Genomic DNA, 16,204 nt, shown 5'->3' on the forward strand with positions numbered 1-16,204 from the left:
TATCGCTAAAATTCGTTCCATTTTGTCCACTAGCGACGCTGAGATCATTATTCATGCGTTCGTTACGTCTCGTCTCGATTACTGTAACGTATTATTTTCGGGTCTCCCTATGTCTAGCATTAAAAGATTACAGTTGGTACAAAATGCGGCTGGTAGACTTTTGACAAGAACAAGAAAGTTTGATCATATTACGCCTATACTGGCTCACCTGCACTGGCTTCCTGTGCATTTAAGATGCGACTTTAAGGTTTTACTACTTACGTATAAAATACTACACGGTCTAGCTCCATCCTATCTTGCCGATTGTATTGTGCCATATGTCCCGGCAAGAAATCTGCGTTCAAAGAACGGCGTATTAGTGATTCCCAGAGCCCCAAAAAAGTCTGCGGGCTATAGAGCGGTTTCTATTCGGGCTCCAGTACTCTGGAATGCCCTCCCGGTAACAGTTAGAGATGCTACCTCAGTAGAAGCATTTAAGTCCCATCTTAAAACTCATTTGTATACTCTAGCCTTTGAATAGCCCCCCTTTTTTTAGACCAGTTGATCTGCCGTTTCTTTTCTTTTCTCCTCTGCTCCCCCCTATCCCTTGTGGAGGGGGAGACACACAGGTCCGGTGGCCATGGATGGGGTGCTGGCTGTCCGGGGTCGGGACCCGGGGTGGACCACTCGCCTGTGTATCGGTTGGGAAAAATCTCTGCGCTGCTGACCCGTCTCCGCTCGGGATGGTTTCCTGCTGACCCCACTGTGGACTGGACTCTTACTGTTATGCTGGATCCACTATGGACTGTACTCTCACAATATTATGTTAGACCCACTCGACATCCATTGCATTCGGTCTCCCTAGAGGGGGGGGGGGGGTTACCCACATATGTGGTCCTCTCCAAGGTTTCTCATAGTCATTCACATCGACGTCCCACTGGGGTGAGTTTTTCCTTGCCCTTATGTGGGCTCTGTACCGAGGATGTCGTTGTGGCTTGTGCAGCCCTTTGAGACACTTGTGATTTAGGGCTATATAAATAAACATTGATTAATTGATTGATTGATAAGTCCTAAACATTTGAAACTAAACCATGGAGGCATGGCAGTGATATTTATTAAATCTTGCCCTCCTTTATACTTCCTCCAAACGAGCCGTTTGGAATTTTCCCCACTTGTGATTTTTTTCCCCACTGGTGAAGTCAGCAGATATCTCCATATATGGTTAAGTTTTACCTGAAGAGCTTTGCGCGAGTCCGCCATTGAAGTCCAAGGGTGCCCAAACTTTTTGACTCGGGGCCATCCATCCATTTTCTACCGCTTGTCCCTTTTGGGGTCGCGGGGGGTGCTGGAGCCTATCTCAGCTGCATTCTACTGAGCACATTCCTTTACCACTGTCATAAGTGGTAAAGGAATGGCTAAATCAGGCTAGAATTAGGGTTTTAGAATAGCCTTCCCAAAGTCCTGACATAAACGTGTGGACAATGCTGAAGAAACAAGTCCATGTCAGAAAACCAACAAATTTAGCTAAACTGCACCAATTTTGTCAAGAGGAGTGGTCAAAAATTCAACCAGAAGCTTGCCAGAAGCTTGTGGATGGCTACCAAAAGCGCCTTATTGCAATGAAACTCAAAAAAGGACATGTAAGCAAATATTAACATTGCTGTATGTATACTTTTGACCCAGCAGATTTGCTCACATTTTCAGTAGACCCATAATAAATTCATAAAAGAACCACATTTCATGAATGTTTTTTGTGACCAACAAGTATGTGCTTCAATCACTCTATCACCAAAAAATAAGAGTTGTAGAAATTATTGTAAACTCAAGACCCAAGACATTATGTTCTTTACAAGTGTATGTTAACTTTTGATCACGACTGTATGTATATATATATATATATATATATATATATATATATATATATATATATATGATCATTATTAATTTTGATCTCGATTAATATCAATACTTTTTTTTTGTTAAAGCGGATTGTCCCGTGCAGGATTATATTAAGTACCGTCACATCCCTACTATTTACTACTTCAGTATCTTGTAACAGACATTTTAACCATGTTTGATTGAGGAAAACTGTCATTTTATTGATATCTATGTTTGTGCTCAGTAGAGGTGCAGCTGTACACGTAACCCCTGCTACAGTCCGTACCTGGTTTAAGGGCCAAGGTTTTGCTTCTTTTTCGGTACATTTTGTGGTGGTGAAGAGAACAACTTTTTTTCCTCTTAAAGTTCTTATGTTTGGCAAACGGCAAGAATGTGGACTTTTTTCCCCCCAAAAAATTGTAGTTTATTTTTAGTAAAAGTACATTAAAGTGCAGTTTGAATTTGAGGTACGGGAAAATAATGTTTACCAACACATAAAACAAATTTAAAGATTTTTTCAGGAGCAAAATTATGATTTGAAATAATTGGAACAAAAACTGTGTTTATTCTGCCAGTCGAGACTATTACAATAGTTCAGTCACAAAGACTTTTTTTTTTTGAGTGCCTTCAAGTCCCCTTTTAGGGCAGGATTACTGGTGAGCTGCCGCAGATAGTGAAACTAAAGTCTCTCACTAAAGCCGCTGCGCCTCCTCAATGTTGTGTTTCGACTTATTGTTAGTCACACTCATATTTCTTTATTTTGTTCTTCTGGGCTGCACTTCCAGCTGTGAAAGGGAGAAGAGGCACAACGCTGATTGAACAATAGTTATGTCGTGGGGAGTCCCACTTTTGCAACGGTGTAATGGGAAGTTGTGCACACACGCAGACTAACAAACACATTCATACAAACACACACACATTCACAGACACACAAGGATCATGGTCAATAAAGGTGGATTGTTCCCTGCAGGATAATAGTAAGAGTTGTTGCTTCCCTACGGTTTACTACTGCGGTAACTTCTCACAGACATTTCCGCAATGTTTGAGCGAGGTAAAAATGCTAACAGCTGATCACCGTGATCAAACTCAAATTCATCGCGTTAATCAATCATATATATATATATATATATATATATATATATATATATATACACAGGACTGTCTCAGAAAATTAGAATATTGTGATAAAGTCCTTTATTTTCTGTAATGCAACTAAAATCATGAAAATGTCATACATTCTGAATTCATTACAAATCAACTGAAATATTGCAAGCCTTTTATTATTTTAATATTGCTGATTATGGCATATAGCTTAACAAAACTCAAAAATCCCATCTCAAAAAATTAGAATATTTCCTCAGACCAAGTAAAAAATAAAGATTTATAACAGCAAAACCAAATCAAACATTTGAAAATGTCAATTAATGCACTCAGTACTTGGTTGGAAATCCTTTTGCACGGATTACTGCATCAATGCGGCGTGGCATGGAGGCAATCAGCCTGTGGCATTGCTGAGGTGTTATGGATGCCCAGGATGCTTCAATAGCAGCCTTTAGCTCATTTGCATTATTGGGTCTGGTGTCTTTCAGCTTCTTCTTCACAATACCCCACAAATTCTCTATGGGGTTCAGGTCAGGGGAGTTGGCAGGCCAATCAAGGACAGTAATGCCATAGTCAGTACACCAGTTACTGGTGGTTTTTGCTGGATTATGCTGGAAAATGAAATCATCATCTCCATAGAGCTTTTCAACAGATGGAAGCATGTAGCCGTATTCCCATGGTCAAGCCACTCCTGAACTCAAGACAACGGAAGAAGCGTCTGACTTGGGCTATGGAAAAGAAGCACTGGACAGTTGCAGAGTGGTCCAGAGTCCTGTTTTCAGACGAAAGCAAGTTTTGTATTTCATTTGGAAGTCAAGGCGCTAAAGTTTGGAGGAAGGCTGGAGAGGAGCAAAATCCAAGTTGCTTGAAATCCAGTGTGAAGTTCCCACAGTCAGCAATGGTTTGGGGAGCCATGTCAGCTGCTGGTGTTGGTCCACTGTGTTTCATCAAGTCCAGAGTCAATGCAGCTGTGTACCAAGAGATTTTAGAGCACTACATGCTTCCATCTGTTGAAAAGCTCTATGGAGATGATGATTTCATTTTCCAGAATGATACAGCAGTGCCAAAACCACCAGTAACTGTTGTACTGACCATGGCATTACTGTCCTTGATTGGCCTGCCAACTCCCCTGACCTGAACCCCACAGAGAATTTGTGGGGTATTGTGAAGAAGAAGCTGAAAGACACCAGACCAAATAATGCAAATGAGCTAAAGGCTGCTATTGAAGCATCCTGGGCATCCATAACACCTCAGCAATGCCACAGGCTGATTGCCTCCATGCCACGCCGCATTTATGCAGTAATCCGTACAAAAGGATTCCCAACCAAGTACTGAGTGCATTAATTGACATTTTCAAATGTTTGATTTTGTTTTGCTGTTATAAATCTTTATTTTTTACTTGGTCTGAGGAAATATTCTAATTTTTTGAGATGGGATTTTTTAGTTTTCTTATTCTGTATGCCATATTCAGCAATATCAAAATAATAAAAGGCTTGCAATATTTCAGTTGATGTGTAATGCATCCAGAATGTATGACATTTCCATGTTTTTAGTTGCATTACAGAAAATAAAGGACTTTATAACAATATTCTAATTTTCTGAGACAGTCCTGTATATTAGGGTTGTCCCGATACCAATATTGTGCTACCGGTACCAAAATATATTTCGATACTTGTCGATACTTTTCTAAATAAAGGGGACCACAAAAAATGGCATTATTGGCTTTATTTTAACAAAAAATCTTAGGGTACATTAAACATATGTTTCTTATTGCAATTTTGTCCTTAAATAAAGTAGTGAACATATGAGACAACTTGTCTTTTAGTAGTATGTAAGCAAACAAAGGCTCCTAATTTAGTCTGCTGACATATGCAGTAACATATTGTGTCATTTATCATTCTATTATTTTGTCAACATTATTAAGGACAAGTGGTAGAAAATGAATTATTAATCTACTTGATCATTTACTGTTAATATCTGCTTACTTCCTCTTTTAACATGTTCTATCTACACTTCTGTTCAAAATGTAATAATCACTTATTCTTCTGTTGTTTGGATGCTTTACATTAGTTTTGGATGATACCACACGTTTAGGTATCGATCCAGATACCAAGTAGTTACAGGATCATACAATAGTCATAATTTAAGTCCTCATGTGTCCAGGGACATATTTCCTGAGTTTATAAACATAATATACATTTAAAAAAAACAAAAAAAGATTTTGTGATGCTAAAAAATATCGATGTAATTATAGTAGTATCGACTAGATATGCTCCTGTACTTGGTATCATTACAGTGGATTTCAGGTGTAGATCCACCCATGGCGTGTGTTGACAAGAGACCACACCTCTTTTTTATAAAATAAACCCTACAGCATATATGAGCATCTACATCAACAAGTTGATTTGTGTGAGCGACTGGACAGGACCAAAAAAAAAAAAAAAAAAAAATGTTATTAATTTATAAATGTTTTGATTTAGGACATCCCGCGGGTCAGATTGTGGACACTGCCGTGCCAGATAAGATATATAGATTGGGGGACCCCTGTTGTAGTCAATAAATGACTCTTGTTGTGGGGCAGACTGCCTCGTACATGCACATGCATCCTCCGCTGTTGCCATTTCTAATACAAAGTAGCGTATAATTCTAAATTACATCTGTCAGTAGACTCGATATGAAAAAAAACCTAACTACAATATGGCTGACGGGGAGCAGACGCAGTAGAAGTGCCATCCATCTATTTTCTACCGCTTGTCCCTTTTGGGGGGTGCTGGAGCCTATCTCAGCTGCATTCGGGCGGAAGGCGGGGCACAGCCTGGACAAGTCGCCACCTTATCACAGGGCCAACACAGATAGACAGACAACATTCACACTCACATCCACACACTAGGGCCAATTTAGTGTTGCCAATCAACCTATCCCCAGGTGCATGTCTTTGGAGGTGGGAGGAAGCCGGTGTACCCGGAGGGAACCCACGCAGTCACGGGGAGAACATGCAAACTCCACACAGAAAGATCCCGAGCCCGGGATTGAACTCAGGTCCTTCGTATTGTGAGGCACATGCACGGTGCACATGCACATGCACGGTGCCCTGTTCCACCGTGCTGCTGCAGTAGAAGTGGAGCCACGTAAATAAGACCGCCCACAAAACGGCGCATTCGGTCAGAAAGCAGCTTGGAGACGGTCTGTAAAACATAATCTATGCAAAATGTTGACCAAAGAAGCACCATTACAACTTAAATAGACCACAAGGAAGTCTTTTATATGTAGAAAAAAATATCAAAGACCCATTTTTGCACCTGTTGTCAATTGTTCAAGCAGTCTTAGTAGATCACCCGCAACACGGCCACTAATAGGACAACCAATTTTATAGTTTGCACACACTATTTTGCACTTCTTATTTGGAGCTCAGTAGATCGTTCCTTTTAAAGTTCCATGATGTACAAACCCCGTTTCCATATGAGTTTGGAAATTGTGTTAAATGTAAATATAAACAGAATACAATGATTTGCAAATCATTTTCAACCCATATTCAGTTGAATATGCTATGAATATGCTAACATATTTGATGTTCAAACTGATAAACATTTTTTTTTTTTTGCAAATAATCATTAACTTTAGAATTTGATGCCAGCAACACGTGACAAAGAAGTTGGGAAAGGTGCCAATAAATACTGATAAAGTTGAGGAATGCTCATCAAACACTTATTTGGAACATCCCACAGGTGTGCAGGCTAATTGGGAACAGATGGGTGCCATGATTGGGTATAAAAGTAGATTCCATAAAATGCTCAGTCATTCACAAACAAGGCTGGGGCGAGGGTCACCACTTTGTCAACAAATGCGTGAGCAAATTGTTGAACAGTTTAAGAAAAACCTTTCTCAACCAGCTATTGCAAGGAATTTAGGGATTTCACCATCTACGGCCCGTAATATCATCAAAGGGTTCAGAGAATCTGGAGAAATCACTGCACGTAAGCAGCTAAGCCCGTGACTTTTGATCCCTCAGGCTGTACTGCATCAACAAGCAACATCAGTGTGTAAAAGATATCACCATATGGGCTCAGGAACACTTCAGAAACCCACTGTCAGTAACTACAGTTGGTCGCTACATCTGTAAGTGCAAGTTAAAACTCTACTATGCAAGGCGAAAACCGTTTATCAAGAACACCCAGAAACGCCCTCGGCTTCGCTGGGCCTGAGCTCATCTAAGATGGACTGATACAAAGTGGAAAAGTGTTCTGTGGTCTGACGAGTCCACATTTCAAATTGTTTTTGGAAACTGTGGACGTCGTGTCCTCCGGACCAAAGAGGAAAAGAACCATCCGGATTGTTATAGGCGCAAAGTTGAAAAGACAGCATCTGTGATGGTATGGGGGTGTATTAGTGCCCAAGACATGGGTAACTTACACACCTGTGAAGACGCCATTAATGCTGAAAGGTACATACAGGTTTTGGAGCAACATATATTGCCATCCAAGCAACGTTACCATGGACGCCCCTGCTTATTTCAGCAAGACAATGCCAAGCCACGTGTTACATCAATGTGGCTTCATAGTAAAAGAGTGCGGGTACTAGACTGGCCTGCCTGTAGTCCAGACCTGTCTCACATTGAAAATGTGTGGCGCATTATGAAGCCTAAAATACCACAACGGAGACCCCTGGACTGTTGAACAACTTAAGCTGTACAAGCAAGAATGGGAAAGAATTCCACCTGAGAAGCTTCAAAAATGTGTCTCCTCAGTTCCCAAACGTTTACTGAGTGTTGTTAAAAGGAAAGGCCATGTAACACAGTGGTGAACATGCCCTTTCCCAACTACTTTGGCACGTGTTGCCGCCATGAAATTCTAAGTTAATTATTATTTGCAAAAAAAAATTAAGTTTATGAGTTTGAACATCAAATATCTTGTCCTTGTAGTGCATTCAATTGAATATGGGTTGAAAATGATTTGTAAATCATTGTATTCCGTTTATATTTACATCTAACACAATTTCCCAACTCATATGGAAACGGGGTTTGTACACGGCAATGTTGGCAGCTAAAGAGTTTGTAAACTCAACCAAGTCACACGATTCCTCAAATGTATTAATTCTAAAAGGAAGTACACCATCAACCAAAAGTCAGCTCACGAGCGAACTCAACGTACGATTGTTTAGTTTTCATTCCTTTATGAAACCGATGCTTGCAAGCTTCACTCACTAACTTGTATGCACGCAAAAGAGCTTTCTAAACAAAATACATTTTAATCTCAGCCAAAGAATATGCGTTCTGTGCTTTGCCGGTTAGAACACATTGCAGTATAAACGTGCAGATTTTCATCTGACTACTGTTTCACATTACCAAGCTGCAAAATTTTAAACTGTGGAACTTCAAATGTATACGACTCACATCAAGAGGAGGTATGCCATTCAATAGGGGTGTAACGGTTTTGCAGATACCGTGGTATTTTGGTTTCAAAGTCTTTACAATAATGCCGTGACACGTGGCGGTATCAAACAAAAACTTTGAGTGTACTTTTTTCTGGGCTGTGTCTGAAAATAAACTACATCTCCCAGAATCCTTTGCGCGGCGCGGACCGGCAAGGTGTGGGGGGTTGGTTGCGTGAAATGCAAAAGTAGATTGTTGTTTTCGGACATTTCGTCAAAATCTGTCCAGAACTTTTTGAGTTACGTTGCTAACAAACAGACAAAAAAACCCTGGTGGAAAACATAACCCCTTTGGCGGCGGTCTGAAAGTCTGCGTTCTGCAAAGCAAAGTGCACCACTTTCGTCTCGAGCGTTTCCGAGGCGACACAGCCAGCCGTTCGTCTCAGTGCACGGTGAGAAATTGACCAAAAGAACTGTACGTCATGGGAAATACGTGTTGTGCTCCTTTAAGAATGGCAGTATGTAAGGTGAGTGACGTGAGTAAGTGAGTGGGCATGTGAGGTGAGAGAGCGGTAGCAGTGTGTGTGAGGTGAGCGCTAGTAGTTTAGTGGATGTCAGGTTGGCTTTGTGGAAACATAAATAAAGTGACAAGAGTTATAACGAATCGACGGCCTCGTCATTCCGAGCCAAGAGCGGAACTGTAGGGACCCTCGGGTAAAGTGGAGGGTGTTACGCCCGACAATACATCGGCGCTGGAAGGAACTTGTCCCCTACGCTCCTCGACCACGGTCTGGGAGCCGACAAGCAGGAAAGGTGTAACATATGAGTAAACTGAAAAACTTATTGAATAAAGCCTCAATCCATCCGTCCATTTTCCACCGCTTGCCTCGGGTTGATGACGATGTGAGTGGTTGAAGTAGCACGCCATTCAAGATGACGGACAAGTGGTTTATCCAATCACATACAATGTTTTTTTTTACAAGGACCCGCCTTCTGAAATACATCCTTGTGTGGAGCTCAGCGAACTACAACCACATCTGCGGTCCCCTCCAAGGTTTCTCATTGTATCCCATTGGGTTGAGTTTTTTCTTGCATGATGTGGGATCTGAGCCGAGGATGTTGTGGTGGCTTGTGCAGCCCTTTGAGACACTTGTGATTAAGGGCTATATAAATAAACTTTGATTGGGGATAGATTGATTGTAAATTGGCCCTAGTGTGTGAATGTGAGTGTGAATGTTGTCTCACTTGTCTATCTGTGTTGGCCCTGCGATGAGGTGGCGACTTGTCTAGGGTGTACACCGCCTTCTGCCCGAATGCAGCTAAGATAGGCTCCAGCACCCCCCGCGGCCCCAAAAGGGACAAGCGGTAGAAAATGGATGGATGGATGGATGAATGAAACAGCATTTTCCAAACTGTTATAAACGTGTCCACTGTGGGGGACACTGCTTGCCAGAAAGTCAATGTTGAAAGACACTCAACATTATTGTTTGTCACTTTAAAGACACTTGACTATATATATATATATATATATATATATATATAATTTTTTTTTTTTTACAAATATTTTCTTCAAACAGTGGATGTTCCTGCACAATTATTTGCACTTAAAAATACATATTTGTAGTAATAAATAAGATTAGAACATTTTAGCTATGGCATTTTTAAGTTGTTTTTTGGGGGGACATATACCACAATAATATACTACCGTGGCCTTCATACCATGATAATATCGTACCATGAGATTTTGCTACCGTTATATCTCCACCATTCAACATTAGAGTAATGTCATTTTCGCTCTTCCAATTCATTTTCATGCCACAATTTATCAAAAGCAATTTTTGCACATTCAACTTCTGTTAAAGTATTTTTTTTTCTGCTGTATTTCCAATAACAGTAATATTTCTTTTTATTCCTTTCTCCTCCTAAATGTAAGTTAAGATTAATGGTAGACATCAACAGGCCGCAATGGCCCTTTAAAGGTACCCAAATTAAATGTTTTATATTCCCTCTCAACTTTATCGCAAACACCTAAGCGAGAAGGTTTTGGTATTTCACTACTATTCCCATGAGTAATGTTCCCAAAATTCCTCAGAGGTACATTCAAAAAAGTAATCCATCCAAGCCATAATTACATCATTGACTGAATTGCAGATAACAAGAAACCCAACAACGATCAATAATACTAATGTATTCAAATGCACGACAGGAATCGACAGTCATACACCTGGAAGGTACAGAGACATCCTGCATGAAAACCAACCCTTCTCATCCAACCTGATGGAACTTGAGAGGTGCTGCAAAGACGCATGGGTGGTACTGCCCAAAGATTGGTGTGCTAAGCTTGGGGCATCGAATAATAAAAAATATTTAAGGCGGTAATTGCTGTCAAAAAGGTGCAGTATTGAAAAAAGGCTGTGAATACTTATGTACAAACCCCGTTTCCATATGAGTTGGGAAATTGTGTTTAATGTAAATATAAACGGAATACAATGATTTGCAAATCCTTTTCAACCCATATTCAGTTGAATGCACTACAAAGACAACATATTTCATGTTCAATCTCATAAACTTTATTTATTGTTTGCAAATAATAATTAACTTAGAATTTCATGGCTGCAACACGTGCCAAAAAAGTTGGGGAAAGGGCATGTTCACCACTGTGTTACATGGCCTTTCCTTTTAACAACACTCAGTAAACGTTTGGGAACTGAGGAGACACATTTTTTAAGCTTCTCAGGTGGAATTCTTTCCCATTCTTGCTTGATGTACAGCTTAAGTTGTTCAACAGTCCGGGGGTCTCCGTTGTGGTATTTTAGGCTTCATAATGCGCCACACATTTTCAATGGGAGACAGGTCTGGACTACAGGCAGGCCAGTCTAGTACCCGCACCCTTTTACTATGAAACCACATTGATGTAACACGTGGCTTGGCATTGTCTTACTGAAATAAGCAGGGGCGTCCATGGTAACGTTGCTTGGATGGCAACATATGTTGCTCCAAAACCTGTATGTACCTTTCAGCATTAATGGCACCTTCACAGATGTGTAAGTTACCCATGTCTTGGGCACTAATACACCCCCATACCATCACAGATGCTGGCTTTTCAACTTTGCGCCTATAACAATCCGGATGGTTCTTTTCCTCTTTGGTCCGGAGGACACGACGTCCACAGTTTCCAAAAACAATTTGAAATGTGGACTCGTCAGACCACAGAACACTTTTCCACTTTGTATCAGTCCATCTTAGATGAGCTCAGGCCCAGCGAAGCCGACGGCGTTTCTGGGTGTTGTTGATAAACGGTTTTCGCCTTGCTTAGGAGAGTTTTATCTTGCACTTACAGATGTAGCTGTAGCTACTGACAGTGGGTTTCTGAAGTGTTCCTGAGCCCATGTGGTGATATCCTTTACACACTGATGTCGCTTGTTGGTGCAGTACAGCCTGAGGGATCAAAGGTCACAGGCTTAGCTGCTTACGTGCAGTGATTTCTCCAGAATCTCTGAACCCTTTGATGATATTACGGACCGTAGATGGTGAAATCCCTAAATTCCTTGCAATAGCTGGTTGAGAAAGGTTTTTCTTAAATTGTTCAACAATTTGCTCACGCATTTGTTGACAAAGTGGTGACCCTTGCCCCATCCTTGTTTGTGGATGACTGAGCATTTCATGGAATCTACTTTTATACCCAATCATGGCACCCACCTGTTCCCAATTTGCCTGTTCACCTGTGGGATGTTCCAAATAAGTGTTTGATGAGCATTCCTCAACTTTATCAGTATTTATTGCCACCTTCCCCAACTTCTTTGTCACGTGTTGCTGGCATAAAATTCTAAAGTGAATGATTATTTTCAAAAAAAAAAAAGTTTAGCAGTTTGAACATCAAATATGTTGTCTTTGTAGCATATTCAACTGAATATGGGTTGAAAATGATTTGCAAATCATTGTATTCCGTTTATATTTACATCTAACACAATTTCCCAACTCTTATGGAAACGGGGTTTGTACATGTAAATTTTTAGTTGTTAGTTTTTGGAAAAAAAAACAAACATTTTCACATTGTCGTTATGGGGTATTGTCCATTGAAGACAAACATGAATGTATTCCATTTTGGAATAAGGCTGTAAGATAACAAAATGTGGACAAATTAAAGCACTGTGAATACTTTCTGGATGCACTGTAACTGCCTATCCAGACACTAACTAAACACCTCCTTGGTCTTCATGCGCTTTTGTGTTAGGTATTAATGTACTTTAACCTGTAAACAAAAAAGAAAGAAAAAGAAAGCTCTAAACCTCTCCACTAATGTTCGCGCCACTTCATCCAACCCCCTAGACAAGGTGCCATCGGAAATCTTCCTAATTCCAAAGAGGGAGAAAATAACATTTTTTAAAATAAGAATATTTACAAAATGCAGAGCAAGTGATACTTACTTTTATTCTACCACTAAAATCTGAAAAGGCCACACCCACAATCAACATCGCACACTGCCAACAAACAATTTGATTCAGTTAAAACGGGGGTCAGCAACCCGCGGCTCTAAAGCCACATGCGGCTCATTGGCGCCGCCCTAGTGGCTCCCTGGACCTCTTTCAGAGATGTCTGAAAATGGTTCAAAGATGAAGGTAAAAATAGATACATTTTTTTGATATATTTTCTGTAGGATAACAAACATGACACAAACCTTCCTAATTGTTAGAAATCCCACTGTTTACACTAAACATGCCTCACTGATGAGAGTATTTGGCAAGCACCATTTAGTCCTACTAATTTCAGCGATCCTTGAACTCACCATAGTTTGTTTACATGTACAACTTTCTCCGATGCTGCCACAGAAAGACGTGTTTTATGCCACTCCTTCTTTGTCTCATTTTGTCCACCAAACGTTTTTTGCTGTGCGTGAATGCACAAATGTGAGCTTTGTTGATTTTATTGATTTGCTGGAGTGCTTACCAGGCATATTTGGTCAATCCATGACTGCAAGCTAATCGATGCTAACATGCTATTAAGGCTAGCTGTATGTACATATTGCATCATTATGCCTCGTTTGTATGTATATTTGAGCTTATTTAATTTCCTTTACTTATGTCCTCTGTTTATATCATTTATATTTGCATGTCTCATGACGGGCAGCACGGTGGCACAGTTCATATGCCTCACAATAACAAGGTACTGAGTAGTCCTGAGTTCAATCCCAGGCTCGAGATCCTTCTGTGTGGAGTTTGCATGTTCTCCCCGTGACTGCGTGGGTTCCCTCCGGGTACTCCGGCTTCCTCCCACCTCCAAAGACATGCACCTGGGGATAGGTTGATTGGCAACACTAAATTGGCCCTGGTGTGTGGATGTGAGTGTGAATGTTGTCTGTCTATCTGTGTTGGCATTGTGATGAGGTGGCGACTTGTCCAGGGTGTACCCCGCCTTCCGTCTGAATGCAGCTGAGATAGGCTCCAGCAACCCCAAAAGGGACAAGCGGTAGAAAATGGATGGATGGATGTCTGATGACACATTATCTGTATGTGATATTGGCTGCATTTGTCATAGTTGTTTGTTGCCATGTTGTTCCAGACCACAGCAAACGTTACCCAGCTTGCAAAGATTGTAATAAATCCATTAGAAGAAGACAGCCTGCCGTTTCCTTAAACTTATAAACACATCTATACCATTGGCCATTCTAAGACAGTCATTTCCAGAAGTTATCTCATCCTGTGAGAAGCCTCCATTTTACTAATGATTTCCAATAGTGCAAAAATGTGTACAATAATAATTAAAACACAACATTTCTGTCAACGAAGATTTGCGTCAGCCTTTGATAGTAGGCTAATATAGCTAATATAGACACTTACATCATGTGTTGCCTCCGTTATAACACTTATATAAGACTTTTAATTTTTTGCAGCTCCAGACAGATTTTGTTTTTTTTTGTGTTTTTGATCCAATATGGATCTTTCAACGTTTTGGGTTGCCGACCCCTGAGTTAAACCAAAAAAGGACAAGCTCCCATTTATCACCACCTACGGCAATCAAAAAGCCTGCAGGGGAGACCGAGACAGACGTGGCCGTGCCCTGTGTGTAGTCAGGATCAGGCCTTTAACTCCCTCCAGAAGCTGCACCCAGGCCCAGGTGAGAGGAGTTCACCTAATTAGTCCCTTTTAGTCCAAGTTCTGCGGTAAACTGGATAGAGAGAGAGAGAGCGAGAGAAGCAACCACGGCCGTCACACAACTCCCTACGCACCTTGAGTCGCAAGCGTATGGTATTGCAGTCCCTCAGGGGGTTAAGTTTCAGCGTCTCTCCAAGGTTGTTGCAGCTCGAGCTCTGTTGCTGGAGCTCGCAGCACACACACACTCCGTCGCTGTCGAACTTGAGCTGGGGTGGTGGAGGGAAGAGGAAATTAAATAAGAAATACACACTAACATGCAGAAATCTTTGAGAAAAGCCTTTGCTCTTACAGATGGATGTGGTAAAATGTAACAAAGTACATACCGCATGTAAATAGCAATGGCAAAAGGAAGTGTGTAACAAAGGAGACAGTGAAATATGAGAAGCTACCTTGGGAGAGACACCTCTGCTACGTGTCCCAGATTGAAAGAAAGCAGGACATGAACCCAACAAGTATGGGTTAATTAAATTGAGGTAAGGAGATTGGAAACATCAATATTCCAGTCAGGACTCGGGAAGGATCTCCGAGGATTAACATAAGGAAGTAAATGTGAAGTCAGTAGGTAGGATCTAATATGTGTGCATCCTTATTTCCCGCCAGATAGTACAGTTTGATTCAGTTCAGTGGCAAATGTCATTTTTGCCGTTGATATCAACAAAAGTTGTGAAGGGTAGAGTCGCTGGTGCTAGTTTAAAGTGACATCTTTGCTTCTGAACGATGCTCTATATCACACGGCATCTGAAGGTTTTCTATTTTGATAAAACATACTTTTGAAAATGCGGTTTTGACAAAGTGCTCAGCTACAGTTGACAAAACGGATGATTGTTTTCAGTGGCGGGCTGTGCATTTCTCACCTAGGCCGTCAGTGATGTCCTACTTAGTCCGACTACTATACAGAAACACACTTGCACACTACTGGCCATTGGATCCCCTCAACAGTGGACAAAACGGTCTATTTTTCGGCGCGTTTAACATTCAATAAATCCACTTCAGCAATTAAAACATATCTTACGTGGTACTCCATCCATCCATTGTCTACCGCTTGTCGCGGTGGGTGCTGGAGCCTATCTCAGCTGCATTCGGGCGGTAGGCAGGGTACACCCTGGACAAGTCGCCACCTCATCACAGGGCCAACACAGATAGACAGACAACATTCACACTCACATTCACACACTAGGGCCAATTTAGTGTTGTCAATCAACCTATCCCCAGGTGCATGTCTTTGGAGGTGGGAGGAAGCCGGAGTACCCGGAGGGAACCCACGCAGTCACGGGTAGAACATGCAAACTCCACACAGAAATATCTCAAGCCCGGGATTCAACTCAGGACCTTCGTATTGTGAGGCACACGCACTAACCCCTGTGCCACAGTGCTGCCCGACGTGGTACTGTCAAATTTAAAAGAATTGTATAAAACAAATGAAACCTGAAAAAATTGAGAAATAAAATGGTCGTAGTCGGTTGATTCGTGTGAAAGTCGCGGGCAAACCATTTCACCAGGATAGCTTCCGGTGTCGCCCGACCTCGTCTCACAAGATGTAGTTTCTCTTAAGTATCCTTCTTGAAAATGGCTTTGCAAATATATATCTGCCACCTAATCAACATGTTTCTCTCCTTCTTTGTCAGTACCGGTGAGTTTTCTGTGGATTTCTATGGCTCGTATGGCTCCGGTGCCACTTCCTGTTTTCGCAACTTGTGATTGGATACTCACTTGGGACTTCCAAGTGA

General features: G+C 41.2%; 1 protein-coding gene across 1 annotated transcript in view; it reads right to left on the reverse strand.

Annotated features, from left to right (window-relative positions):
- Window positions 1-16,204, reverse strand: part of LOC133616003 (endosomal transmembrane epsin interactor 1-like) — a 314,413-nt gene that overhangs the window by 42,290 nt on the left and 255,919 nt on the right. Inside the window, exon 4 of the mRNA XM_061974980.1 lies at window positions 14,552-14,683. Within this exon, the coding sequence (XP_061830964.1) occupies window positions 14,552-14,683 (132 nt within the window). The remainder of the gene's footprint in view (window positions 1-14,551; window positions 14,684-16,204) is intronic.

This window comes from Nerophis lumbriciformis, linkage group LG15 (assembly GCF_033978685.3).
Source record: "Nerophis lumbriciformis linkage group LG15, RoL_Nlum_v2.1, whole genome shotgun sequence".
Taxonomy (NCBI): domain Eukaryota; kingdom Metazoa; phylum Chordata; class Actinopteri; order Syngnathiformes; family Syngnathidae; genus Nerophis; species Nerophis lumbriciformis.